At 33.4% G+C, this 13,305-nt stretch overlaps 1 protein-coding gene across 2 annotated transcripts in view; it reads right to left on the reverse strand.

The window, feature by feature from the left end:
* The window catches only part of CLGN (calmegin), a 35,672-nt gene that overhangs the window by 11,633 nt on the left and 10,734 nt on the right, over positions 1-13,305 (reverse strand). For both annotated transcript variants that reach the window (XM_007999845.3, XM_007999848.3), the window contains exons 3-8: positions 13,123-13,196; positions 12,407-12,465; positions 8,540-8,681; positions 4,929-5,010; positions 3,307-3,499; positions 1,836-2,025 (exon numbers count right to left, since the gene is read on the reverse strand). In XM_007999845.3, coding sequence (XP_007998036.1) covers positions 1,836-2,025; positions 3,307-3,499; positions 4,929-5,010; positions 8,540-8,681; positions 12,407-12,465; positions 13,123-13,196 — 740 coding nt within the window. The remainder of the gene's footprint in view (positions 1-1,835; positions 2,026-3,306; positions 3,500-4,928; positions 5,011-8,539; positions 8,682-12,406; positions 12,466-13,122; positions 13,197-13,305) is intronic.

The following is a 13,305-nucleotide window of genomic DNA, read 5'->3' on the forward strand; positions in this document are numbered from 1 at the left end:
GCTTATGTCCTCTTGGAGGACATTTAGTGTTTCCAAAATTTTACTATTATTAATACAAACAATGCTATAGTGAATGTCCTAGAATATATGCCATTTCTTACCTGTGAAAATATAATTGTTAAGATTATAGACATTTTAAATTTTGATAGTAGCATCCAAATTACTTTCTATAATGGTTACACTCCATTTCCAGTTCTACCAGCAGCATGCAAAAGTACTTATTTTCTCCTGTCTTTGTGAAGAGTGTTACCAAACTTCTTGATTTTTGCCCATGTGATAGGTGAAAATTGGTATCTCACTGAACTTTGAATGTACATTTAGTAGCATAAGTGATATATAAAAACTATTTTTTCTTAGCTCATCACCTTTATATTAAGAAATTAGCTCTCTGTCAGCTATATGATTGAAAATAATTTTTCCTGGTTCTTGTGTGTTTTTTGAAATAGTTTAGGGAGGGTTTTTTTTTTGTTTGTTTGTTTTTTGCAATATATACAAATCACTTATTTTCATGTAGTTGAACTTATTTTTAAAGGATTTTTGGATTTTATATTTGGAAAGTTCTTCCCTATTCCAATATAATTTTTAAAATCCCGCTTATTTAATTCTAGTATTTTCATTTTAAAAACAACACTCAGGCTGGTGTGGTGGCTCACACCTGTAGTCCCAGCACTTTGGGAGGCTGAGGTGGGCGGATCACGAGATCAGGAATTTCAGACCAGCCTGACTAACATGGTGAAACCCCATCTCTACTACAAATACAAAAATTAGCCGGGCGTGGTGGTGCACGCCTGTAATCCCAGCTACTCAAGAGGCTGAGGCAGGAGAATTGCTTGAACCCAGAGGCAGAGGCTGTAGTGAACTGAGATCGCATCATTGCACTCCAGCCTGGGTGACAGAGTGAGACTCCGTCTCAAACAAAAACAAAAACAAAAACAAAACACTTAGTAAATTCTAAAGTATGTAAACATAAAGTACTGAACTACTAATATAATTTTCATCATTACAGAAAGATAGACATTTTAAACAAGAGGCCACTTCATGATTTTCCAAATGAATTACAAAATAAACAGAAAAAATGAACTCTACAAATGTACAGATTTGTGTTTGCCTGATATCAATGTCATCTTGAGTCTCTGAGTGCTCAGAGCAACCAAAAGTTAAAACTTAATGGAGCATTTCTTTTAGTACTTTGTAAAACAAATTCTAACACATTTCAACAATCAGAATGAGGCAGTTATATGTGGTTTCTCTCATTTAAGGGCAAACGTACTTTTTTTTTTTGAGATACAGTCTCGCTCTGTCGCCAGGCTGGAGTGCAGTGGCACGACCTTGGCTCATTGCAGCCTCTGCCTTCCAGGTTCAAGCAATTCTCCTGCTTCAGCCTCCCAAGTAGCTGGGATTACAGGCACCCGCCACCATGCCCAGCTAATTTTTGTGTTTTTAGTAGAGCCGGGGTTTTGCCATGTTGGCCAAGCTGGTTTCGAACTCCTAACCTTAGGTGATCTGCCCACCTCGGCCTCTCACATACGTACAATAAAGATCAAACTAGGACTGAAAATTAAAGCACTGGTATTTTGGATTTATGAACTTTTTTATCCACAGCAATGAAAACATAAAAAATTGAAAAATGCAACATCATTATCAATAGAAATAAAAAAATATTAACAGGGAGGGAAGTGTAAAATCTATTTTAGAATATATTTCACCCAAAATACTAAACATAAGTACTTCTGATGTTTAAAACAATAAACTTCATTGGTTGTAAACTTCACTTACATGTTGTTTCATTACCCAGTTATGCCAAATAATGCTTTGCTACCGAATTATGTGCTTACCAGTCTTCTGGTTTGACGGCAGAAGGATCAGGAATTTTTGCTCTTTCATCCCATTCTTCAGGTTTTTTGTCACTGGGATCTTCAATTTCTTTGGGAGGGTTGATAGGAGGAACCACATCCTCGAGGAGGCTTCCTTTGTTTACAACTGTTTGATCAACTAACACCTCAAATGTGTCATCTGGATTCATCACTAAGGACAAATTTAAATATATTATAGTTATCATTTTGATGTACACTTTAAAGATAATCTTCTAAATAATGTAACTACCCTTAACTCCATGGGTAAAGCTTTTTTCCCAACCAGAAACAGAGGAATAACCAATGTAGTAAACCAAAATATTCTAAAATCACCAGATATATTTCCTAAATAAAGATAAAATTTTGTTTTAAACTGCATTTTTTACAATAAAATGCTCCATTACTTCTCAAATAAAGAATAATACCAAATAGCTCTGTTCTGGGACTCATAACAAGTCAGCTTCACTCTTTTATAGTTACAAGATACAAGCTAATCTTTTTCAGCATTTAATTTTTTTGATACAATCTTAAAGTGTTATAACACAAACAATTCATTTATTCTGTTCTAGTTATATTTTCTCATTATTTCTACAGTTTACTTGGTGTTCCCCAAAATGCTGTTTTATTTTTCAATTATTTCATAAAGATGCTTATTATATCACATCTGATATTGAAGATGAAATGGGCATTGCCCTAGCAGACAAAATGAATGTTTCTACAACTGCAGCATTTAGGGAAACAGATTGAAATACTTTAATCTTGGGTGGAGTTGAGACGTGAGAAAGGAAGCCGATAGGGCCATTTCAAAATGTCCTATTAGGTTCCAATATGCTCTGATTTTGATAGTGGCCCAACAGAGCTCTACAGACATTATACTTGAGAATGGGAGAAACAACTCCTTATAATGTCCCTCACCCCCATAGCTATGCAAATTCCTATTTACCTAAGTATATTAATATATGGCTGCTCAATGCTTTTCCTTTCGAAGTACATGCCACAACCAACACGAGGTAGAACATAACAATAATCACAACTACCTACAGGATAAAGTCTAAACTTTTTAGTCTGGCATTAAGGGCGTCTTCCTTTTTATTTTCTAGTTTTCTGTTCTTACAGCACCACTGTCACAACGTCTAAAATGTCCTTTCACCCTACTGTCTTCCACATTCTATCTGTACTTCAAGATGAGCTCAAATATAATCTTTCCTAGCTTTGTTCCAAGTCTCTAAGCTGGAAGTAATATTGCTTGTGAACTCTTAGCTGTGCCTTATCTCTCTTTCTTATATGGCACTTTATTTTCTACCTGTGCTGTCATTATACATGTCCTATTTTCTGAAAAAGATAAGCTCCTTCAGGATGGGGTGCATGTTTGTTTTCTCGTAAAGCACTTGCCATGAATATATCAATAGTCAGCAAATATTTTTGAATACATGAATGAATTGAAAGGGTATACCAAGGGTATAAAGATGAGTCTTCCTGTCTGTAAAGAACTTTTTAAGGTCTACATCTGGAGGTTTGGCATGTTTCTCTTCAAAAACTCCAGTTTTGGGATGTTTATGTCTGAAGATAAAATGAAGTTTATAATCTTCTCCGCATTTATCTGGTCCAAACATAATGATATAGGATGTTCTATCATAAAAGTTTTCCTTCAAAGAGAGATGAGTGTTGGCATTAGTCCAGAATCAAAGAGTATTTAATGAATTTCTGTATTCTATCCAATGGGTAGAGTTTACAAAAATATATTAAATGATAATTCACCAAAGAGCTAGCTATTTAATACAAGTGACAATAAAGGACGTGGAAAAACGACAAATTTTACTTGAATATAGATTTTTTAAAGTACACACTACTTCCTGAAGATGTAGGAAAGAAGCTGAAAATACTCTAGCAACATCATAATATGCTTCAATTCTCTATGTAAATCTATATTACTAATATTTTATTGAGAGAATTGGGCATTAGAGGAAAGCATATTTATGGCCTTAAGACTAAAATTGTTACCCATTACTATTATTTAGGAAGATATCAGAAAATGACCCTCTGAGGACAAGATGAAGAGAGATTTATTCAGACATAAAAACAGACAGGGGGACATGCATTTCTCTTTATTTGGCATGGCACAGTGGTTAACAGCATGGGGTATGGAGTCAGATACTGGGGTCCAAATCCTATCACTGCCACTTAAACTAGCTGTATGTCACCATAAGTCAATTTTTTAAAGCTCTCTGTACCTCCATTTCATCACCTCTGAAGTATGGAGATGATAGTAATACCTACCTTACAAGAGTTCTCTGAGAATTAAGTGAATTAATCAGATAAAGTGCTTATAGAAATACTCAGCATTAGATTTTTTTGTCATCCTACCTTCAAGTGTTCATCTAAAACAAGAGCTTCAACATATACTACAATGGTCTCTCCTTCACTTGATCCTAATAATAATGAGTAGTATATGAAAAAGTCTTCCATCCACATTTCATAGCTTATGTACAGACATGTGTTCTGAAAAACATACCCCTGATGTCTCATCTATTGTATTTCTGTTATATGCAGAAAGTCTGAAACAGCCATTTACAGGAGAAGGCTATAAGAAATATCCCCAACCTTCCAATGTTCCTAATACAACCTCTTAGAAGTATAAAGCTACTTCATCATGAAAAGTTTTAAAAATTAGTTACTTTCTATGGGTTACTAACCCCTTTTAATTTGGTTCTTTGGCCATTTTGTTTCACTGCTTTACTTTGTTATACTTCTCTAAACAAACGAGTCTTATTCTGTGAAGAAAATAACTCTAAGCTATATTTCAAAAGAATTTATAAGTACCACGAAGTTTTTGTCCTACAGACATGGTAAACTTTTTCATGTCTGTAAAGATTATAAAATTGATGCCTTCAAGTAACACAGCTTTTTATAAAACTTGAAGGCAAATTGTAAGAGCTATATAAATTCACATTGAAAAAAGATATCTACAGTTCTTTTCAATTTCAGTTGAAGATAAAAATGTTCACTTTTATCAACTGTTCCTTAAAAATACTTATTAACTTTAATAAGGTTTTCTTAAATATTAAAATATCATACCAGAATCAAATCATCAGTGTCTGCTAGGAGTTTAATGTATGCACCTCCACAATCAATACCATCTTGAAAATTTACTTCATATCTGAATAAAGGGAAAAAGAACCGTGCTACTGATAAATAAAAATTACTAATTGCTCTTTAAAATCCAATGTTATTATTTTCAATTCATGTAAGTATAAATTTTTTTACATTATCAGAAAGCTCATATAAAGCATATCTACAACCTATAGGAAATAAGCAAAACAGTTTTCTACTACTGTAATACAAGACACACCATTAAAATATTAAAAATAGAATGATTACAATCAACTGCAGACAAACTAATCAATTTGTTTAAATTTTTTTCCATCAAAACTGATAAATTAAGAATAAGATACTGTGACTAAAACTACAACAGGAGATTTCAAATTCTGACAAGGTAGGCACTATACTTATACTTTATAAACTGAAAAAACAAAGGCCATAAGAACCACAGCTACAGCAAGATTTCTAAGAAATTGCTAATGATCTTAGATACCTAGAGTTCACTACACCTTACCATGTTAAATAAGTTGTACATTTAATTAAATAGGTCCAGCAAAGAGATTCATAATCTCAATCAATAAGCTGGCTTTCAGACCTAAATAGCCAGGAGATATGGGAAATTTTCACTGTTTAGTATAACAGCTAAAAGAATGAACATGAGAGTCTCTTACGAATTTACAACACAGTGTAATTCTCAGCAAAGTTTTTTAAAATGTATTGGTAATTTTTAAACGGAAATAGCCTTGCTACAGCAATGAGGCATAGACTTACTGAAGAGATTTTTTTTTTTTGGTTAAATTAATGAATTATATGTGACAGAAATCAATGAGGAAATGGTTGTCAAACAGTAAAAACAAAAAAGGTTATGATTTCATTAAATGAATGAAAACAAAAAGACATGAAAACTAGAGAAACAACCAGAAATGATGATCATTTTAATAAAGGATTATAGTTGTAAATGTTTCTGAAGAAATTTAGTGACAAGAAGGTAAAACATGATAGCATACAAAATTTTAACAATTTGAACTCAATTGGTGTACCTATTTTGTATTTAAAAACAGAGGAAACAAAATTTTAAGTACCTCTGATTTGAAAGGGGTGATTTTCCCCTATACTTTGTTCCATGCTTTATTTCTTAAGCTATCTACAACAGTGGCTACATGCATGTACTTTAAAGACAAAATGACCTGAGAGTTATTCTTGATTCTGTCATTTACTCTAGTGACTCCTTGGGTAAGGGCAAGTCATTTAAGCTCTAAGTCTCTATTTGCTCATCTATAATATGCAGACATGGCCCATACTTACACCTTAAAGGATTGTTATGATGATTAAAGGATATTATGCCCCATGAGGGGCAAATACATGTTCAAATGCTTCTATGATAATCAGAAGGAAGGTATTCTTTTGTTCTTTTTCATTTTTTAAATAGAAGACAGTTTGTTTTCCTCAAAGTCTTCTCTTTATTTTAATCAATAGCTGACAAAATTTTGTTTTTCATGGAATTTAAGTATTTGAAGACTATAAGTAGAAGACATGGTGCATGATATGACTTAAAGGTCAATGTTTTCAGGAAAAAAATTAAAAAGATTTTGCTTTATAATAGGTTATCTGAGGACAGAGCATTCTGTAAAAAGGTAAGAACTGGAAAAAATGTTTTGTACAGTGGCTTCATAAGTGTGAACATAGTTTCATTGCTCCATTATGCCTAGATTCAATCACTTTGTCCATTTCTTACACTGTAAACTTTCAGAGTTTTCAAATAATTAACTTTTACCTAGTATAAATGATTCACAATGGATTAGAGGATCAACAAAATGTTTATCATACAGCTTGACTGCTGCTAAACTTCCAGTCACAGGAAAACCAAGGACATATGCATAGTATATGGTAACCTTAATTTCTTTAGAGTATCATTTCTCAAATTGTACCATGAAATAGCAGTTATTGTTAGGTGGGAGAATAAACTTATGTGATCAAACGTGTTTGGGAAACACAGTAGTAATGCTGAAAACAGGTTTTCATGTGCAGAACTTCTCAGTCTTTAATAAGCTAACATACTTCCTTTTATAAATTTAAATTTAAATTTTATTTATTTATTTAGAGATAGTCTTGCTCTGTTGCCCATTTACTCAGGCTGCAGTGTAGTGGCGTGATCTCGGCTCACTGCAAGCCCTGCCTCCTGGGTTCATGCCATTCTCTTGCCTCAGCCTCCCGAGTAACTGGGACTACAGGCACCCACCACCATGCCCAGCTAATTTTTTGTATTTTTAGTAGAGACGGGGTTTCACCATGTTAGACAGGATGGTCTTGATCTCCTGACCTCATGATCCACCTACCTTGGCCTCCCAAAGTGCTGGGATTACAGGTGTGAACCACCATGCCAGGCCTTTACTTCGTATTTTTTTAAGTTAGGATATTCTTCATCTTATTCATATATACTAACATGTACACGATTTGGGAAAAGCAGCTTTATAGTAAAGTTATGTTGTAAATCAGCATTTATAGCATTTAATATAAATCTCTTCATTTTATTTACCCCATTTCATTTTATCAATATTAAGAGGAGACAAACATTCACTCTCCTTTGAATTGTTTTTAAACATGAAAGACTGCTATTCAATTCTTGGTCCTCCTTTTTTTTTTCTTTTTTTCTTTTTTTTGAGGCAAGATCTCATCTGTCACCCAGGCTGCAATGCATTGGTGTGACCTTGGCTCACTGCAGCCTCGACTTCCTGGGCTTAGGTGATCCTCCCACCTCAGCCTCCAGATTAGTTGGACTACAGTTGGGCACCACCATGCCTGGCTAATTTTTTAAATTTTTTGTAGAGCTGGGGTTTTGCCATGTTGCCCAAGTTGGTCTTAAACTCCTGGGCTCAAGCTATCTGCCCACCTAGGCCTCCCAAAGTGCTGGGATTATACACATGAGGCACCATGCCAGGCATAATGAGAAGGTGGAGAGGTTGAAGGAAAGGATTATCTATAAGAATGTGACCTTTAAAAGGGGTCCATGCTTGAAAGACACTGGTATTCATAAACATTTATTTTTGAAATAAACTTTCTGCCTTTGAATCTTATCACTGGTTTAATAGCAATATTTATGATTCTAGTCTGAATATATTAAGTTTAATATTTTGATAAGAAGTAATTTTAAGAGTAAAACAAAAACGGTGATTTTTACTATGCATTATATAGTTTATGGCAGCAGAATTGTATATATTACAGTATATATCACATAATTTTTAAATTTTTTTAAGAGAGCCAAACTATTTACTCTTCATTTAGTCAATACAAGACTCAGACCAAAGGAAATACACTGCTTAATAGCCCACATACAATTCCTTGAAAAAATATAAATATTAGTTCTAGGCCATAAGAATGGTTGATCTTTGTATAATTTTATCATTTACCTGCTTTTCATTAAAGACACGGGTATGTTTGTGCGTATATGCACATTTGTGTATTTAACTAAGTGAAACAGAAAAGGAAGATCTAGATTTTTACATCCATTTTCAAAATACAAGCTATATTCAGAAGCCAAAGCTAATACAAAATTCAGAAAAAGTATTCCAAAATATAGCAACACTTACTGAACTATCAAGGGTTTATCAGCAAAAATGAAGGGTTTTGCTAATACAGCAGATATTGCATGATGCTTTGCTCTAGATTTTAATACCAGTCCTCTGTCACCAGGTACCTGGTTTTCTTTCAACTCTTCAATTTCCCATCTTCCTAAAAAAATAAAGCAAAGCAAATTAAACTAAAACAGAAAACACCGACCTAAGAATTATTCATCAGCAGTTGTGAGCAATAATTTTTTCCAGGAAGGCTGACTTGGGAAAAATAAAAATTTTAAATCAGGAAATATCTTCAACTATATATGTATGCCTGCTCATTTATCTTTTTTTTTTCTATCAAGGAATTATTTCATTTTCTTAACTAAAATTGTGAAAACTAATAGCAAACACTATAGTGTCTAATTAAGTCACTCTTAAAGCTGAATTAGTTTGGTTTTTCTATGAAAGAGTTTTTTAATCAATGAAATGTGGTTTGTCTCAATATGGTCAATATTGTATTTTTAAAATGACGTATTTATAACTGCATATGACACAAAGAGCATCCTTAACACAAAATGAGTAGTCTATTTATTTTGAAATGCATAATACTCATCAGCTACTTTTCTTAGTTGCAGCAGTCACTGTAAAGATTTAAAGTTCATTTTGAAAACTGCATGCTTAATTCACACAAACCCTTCTCAGGCTACACTAATCAGTTCTCAGAACTTTTGGCCAGGAAGGCAGCAAAGCACCGCATAAGCACTAAGCTATAATAAGGCAAAACTGAGTTAGGCCTTCTCTGGTTTACAATTTTCCATGTTAAGATCAGGACATTCCTGAAATTAGATTATGGGCCACATACAATGCAAAGCTAGGTGGGCTACCTGTAGCCCAAAAGTTAGGTGTTGGACTTTACTCCTTTACCGGTTTTAGAATAGAAAATCGACTCATATTAATTTGTGTAAAATCTTGTGTTTTGAAAATTATAGGTATTGCCTATTCCAAGAAAATTCAATTCAGCAAAAACTGGCCATTTTCCAGTATTGTGTCAACTCAAAATATTCATTAATGAGCATTTGTGAATTACAAATGCTCTTATATCCTTTTGTTTTCTTTCTAAGAAAAATAATGCAAGAACCAGACACAGTCTTATAAATCAAAGAGGGGTAATTTTTGGTCTATAATTGTACATACATTTTTAGACTTTTAAAAATGTGTGTGTTTTTATTAAGTTTCCAAGTTTCTTTTCTTCACCACCCCCCCTGCCCCCCAATTTGGTCATATTATTTTTTTTTGAAAAAGATAAATGTACTTGGTTTCTTTCTCTCACATTGACGGTGAATTGTATTATCACTAACTTGTAGTTTGCCCCTCGCCTGCTATAAAGGTCTTATTTTAAGAACTAACAACTTTATCTGGAAGTCCTAGCCAGAGCAATCTGGCAAGAGAAAGAAATAAAGGACATATAAATTGGAAATGAGGAAGTCAAGCTATCACTGTTTGCTAATGATATGATCGCATACCTAGAAAACCCTAAAGACTCATCCAATAGACTACTAGACTTGATAAATGAATTCAATAAAAGTCTCAGGTTACAAAATCAATGTACACAAATCAGTAGTACTGCTACATAGCAACAACGACCAAACTGAAAATCAAATCAAGAACTCAATAACTTTTACAATAGCTGCAAAAAAAAAAAAAAGAAAAAAAGAAAAAACTCCCTAGGAATATTCCTAACAGAGGTGAAAGATCTATATAAGGAGAACTATAAAACACTGCTGAAAAAAAATCATAGATGACACAAACAAATGGAAACACATCCCATGCTCATGGACTGGAAGAATCAATATCATGAAAATGATCATTCTGCAGAAAGCCATCTATAGATTCAATGCAATTCCTGTCAAAATACCAACAACATTTTTCACAGAATTAGGGAAAAAATCCAAAAGTTCATATGGAACCAAAAAAGAGCCTGAAGAGCCAAAGTAATCCTAAGCAAAAAGAACAAATCTGGAGGTATCACAGTACCTGACTTCAAATTATACAAGGACATATTATCAAAACAGCATGGTAATGGTCTCAAGTACACACACAGACCACTGGAACAGAATAGAGAACCAGAAATAAAGCAAAATACTTATAACTAACTGATCTTTGACCAAGCATACAAAAACATAAATTAGGGAAAGGACACCCTATTTAATAAATGGTACTGAGAAAACTGGCAAGCCACATGTGGAAGAATGAAACTGGACCCTTACCTGTCACCTTATACAAAAATCAACTCAAGATGGATTAAAGACTTAAACCTAAGATCTGAAACCATAAAAATTCTAGAACACCAGAAAAACTCTTCTAGACATTGACTTAGGCAAAAAATTCAGGACCAAGAACCTAAAAGCAAATGCAACAAAAACGAAAATAAATAAATGGGACCTAATTAAACTAAAAAACTGCTGCACAGCAAAAGAAATAATCATCAGAGTAAACAGACAACCCACAGAGTGGGAGAAAATATTAATAACTTGTGAATCTCACAAAGGACTAGTATCCAGAATCAAGAGACTCAAACAAATCAGTAAGAAAAAAATTAATCCCATCAAAAAGTAGGCAAATGACATAAATAGACATTTCTCAAAAGAAGATATAGAAATGGCCAATGAACATGTTTAGAAAATGCTCAACATCACTAATCATCAAGGAAATGCAAATTAAAACCACAATGAGATACTACATTACCCCTGTAAGAATGGCCATTATTCAAAAGTCAAAAAACAATTGGCATGGATGTGGTGAAAAGGGAACATTTATACACTGCTGGTGCAATGTAAATTAATATAGTCTCTATGGAAAACAGCATGGAGATTTATTAAAAAACTGAAAGCAGATCTACTGTTTTTCCAGCAATCCCACTACTGCTTCTACTGCCTTTTCTGTGCATATGAGGTGGTGTCCTTTTTGGACTAGATAAGCATATAGACATATATACACATACACACATATATATATGTGTGTGTGTGTGTATGCACAGGGGATTTGCTGGGATGGCGAACACAATGCAAAGGAAGACATGCAGGTATGACCTTTATCTTACACTAAACAGAAACTATGAAAAGGAATCAGACAGCTGACATCCAACATGCTATCTATTTTGCTGTTGTGATGTAACTGCTTATTGGGGTCTGAGCGCAAGGTCACATGTTTATGAGTATGAGGTCCTCTGAAAAAGAAGACATTACCACTATCAGTCACTGTGAGAAGATCACAGTGTTATCACTGTGATCGTGATTCAGCATATAACAATCAAGGAGGCTGGTTTTTAGATCACAAAGAAGAAAATATTTGGTCATACTCTAGGGTAGTCCTGTTACGGAAGACAATATGACCCCTGCCTATAGGACATTTCTTTCTAGAGCTAAGACTGAAGATAATCCTATTAGACACCCTATGATAATGGATATAGGCCTGGAGATGAGGATTCCAGAAGTAGCCACATATCTTGTAGCTCTCATTAGTTATCCTCTGCTTTTTACTTGCTAGGAGAATCTTACCATAAATTATAATTTGATCTACGTGTGTCTAGGCTTGAGATGAAACCATAGAGACAACAGTAGCCTGGGAAATACTGCTTCAGGAAACGCAAAAGACTAACCAGCAGTAGAATGAAAATTCAACTGTTCAGTTAGAAAACTAGATTAACTGGCTTAAGAGTGAGATTTTCAGAAATAGCGAAGGGATTTTCAGAAATATTGAAGAGGGACAAGATAAAAGACTGAACATTTTATTGCGAGGCAGCATGGGGGACTCCAGCCAACACAATGTAACAAAAATATAATCTCAAAGGTTAGTGAACTCCAGGCCATATCGGTTATATCTAATACTTAAATATTTTACCATCGTATATCGAAATCTCCTCATCCATGTCATCTTTCTTTGCTTTTGATAAGACCCATCTGTAAATAAAGTTGAACATACATATATGTCATTAACAATAAAATCAGCAACTTATAGATATAATGCATACAAAAATACAACAAATTATCACCCAATACAGTCACTTTTCATTCAACAATAAATTCATACTTAGATGCTAAATAAGGATGCCTTCACCACATAATCCTGGAGGACTAGAGTTAAACTGAATTTGGAATCTATAATTTACTAACTGTATGATCACAGGTAAGGTACAAGAAGCCTCGGTTTCTTTACTTGTAAAATGGGGATTAAATATGGTAATTATCTATTTTTTTAGGACATCTGACACATAATAATCATTTTAATATTAACTTTTGTTTTTCCCATTATTGTAGTAGAACTGTACTCATATTTGTCATCTGAACTTAAAGAGTGTTAATATCTGTCCTACAGAATGAATAAATATGATAAATTTCATCTTTACATTCAGAATTAGTATATTTTCTTTGAATAAATAACTATTCAAATTAAACATTCTATCAATTACAAAAATATACTAAGTACTGATTTACATTGTCAATTAAACTACTTTAAATTTTTTTTTAGATCTGTAATAGAGGTAATTTTCACAGGTCAAAACCTAATAACTTCAAAAAAGCTAATAAATCAAAACATTCTCTTGAATGAATACTCACCCAGCCAACCTTCCACTATCAAAAGTTTCTGCAAAATATACTTCTCCTATAGGTTGAGGTGTCTTATATTTAATCTAGAAAAGAGATTTTCCAAGTCTAAAGTTATTCATTTTCACAAATATTTCAATTAAATAATCTTCCTAGTGAAGAATATAGTATGCAATGCACATACAGGTAATACAG

This window comes from Chlorocebus sabaeus, chromosome 7, assembly GCF_047675955.1.
Source record: "Chlorocebus sabaeus isolate Y175 chromosome 7, mChlSab1.0.hap1, whole genome shotgun sequence".
Taxonomy (NCBI): domain Eukaryota; kingdom Metazoa; phylum Chordata; class Mammalia; order Primates; family Cercopithecidae; genus Chlorocebus; species Chlorocebus sabaeus.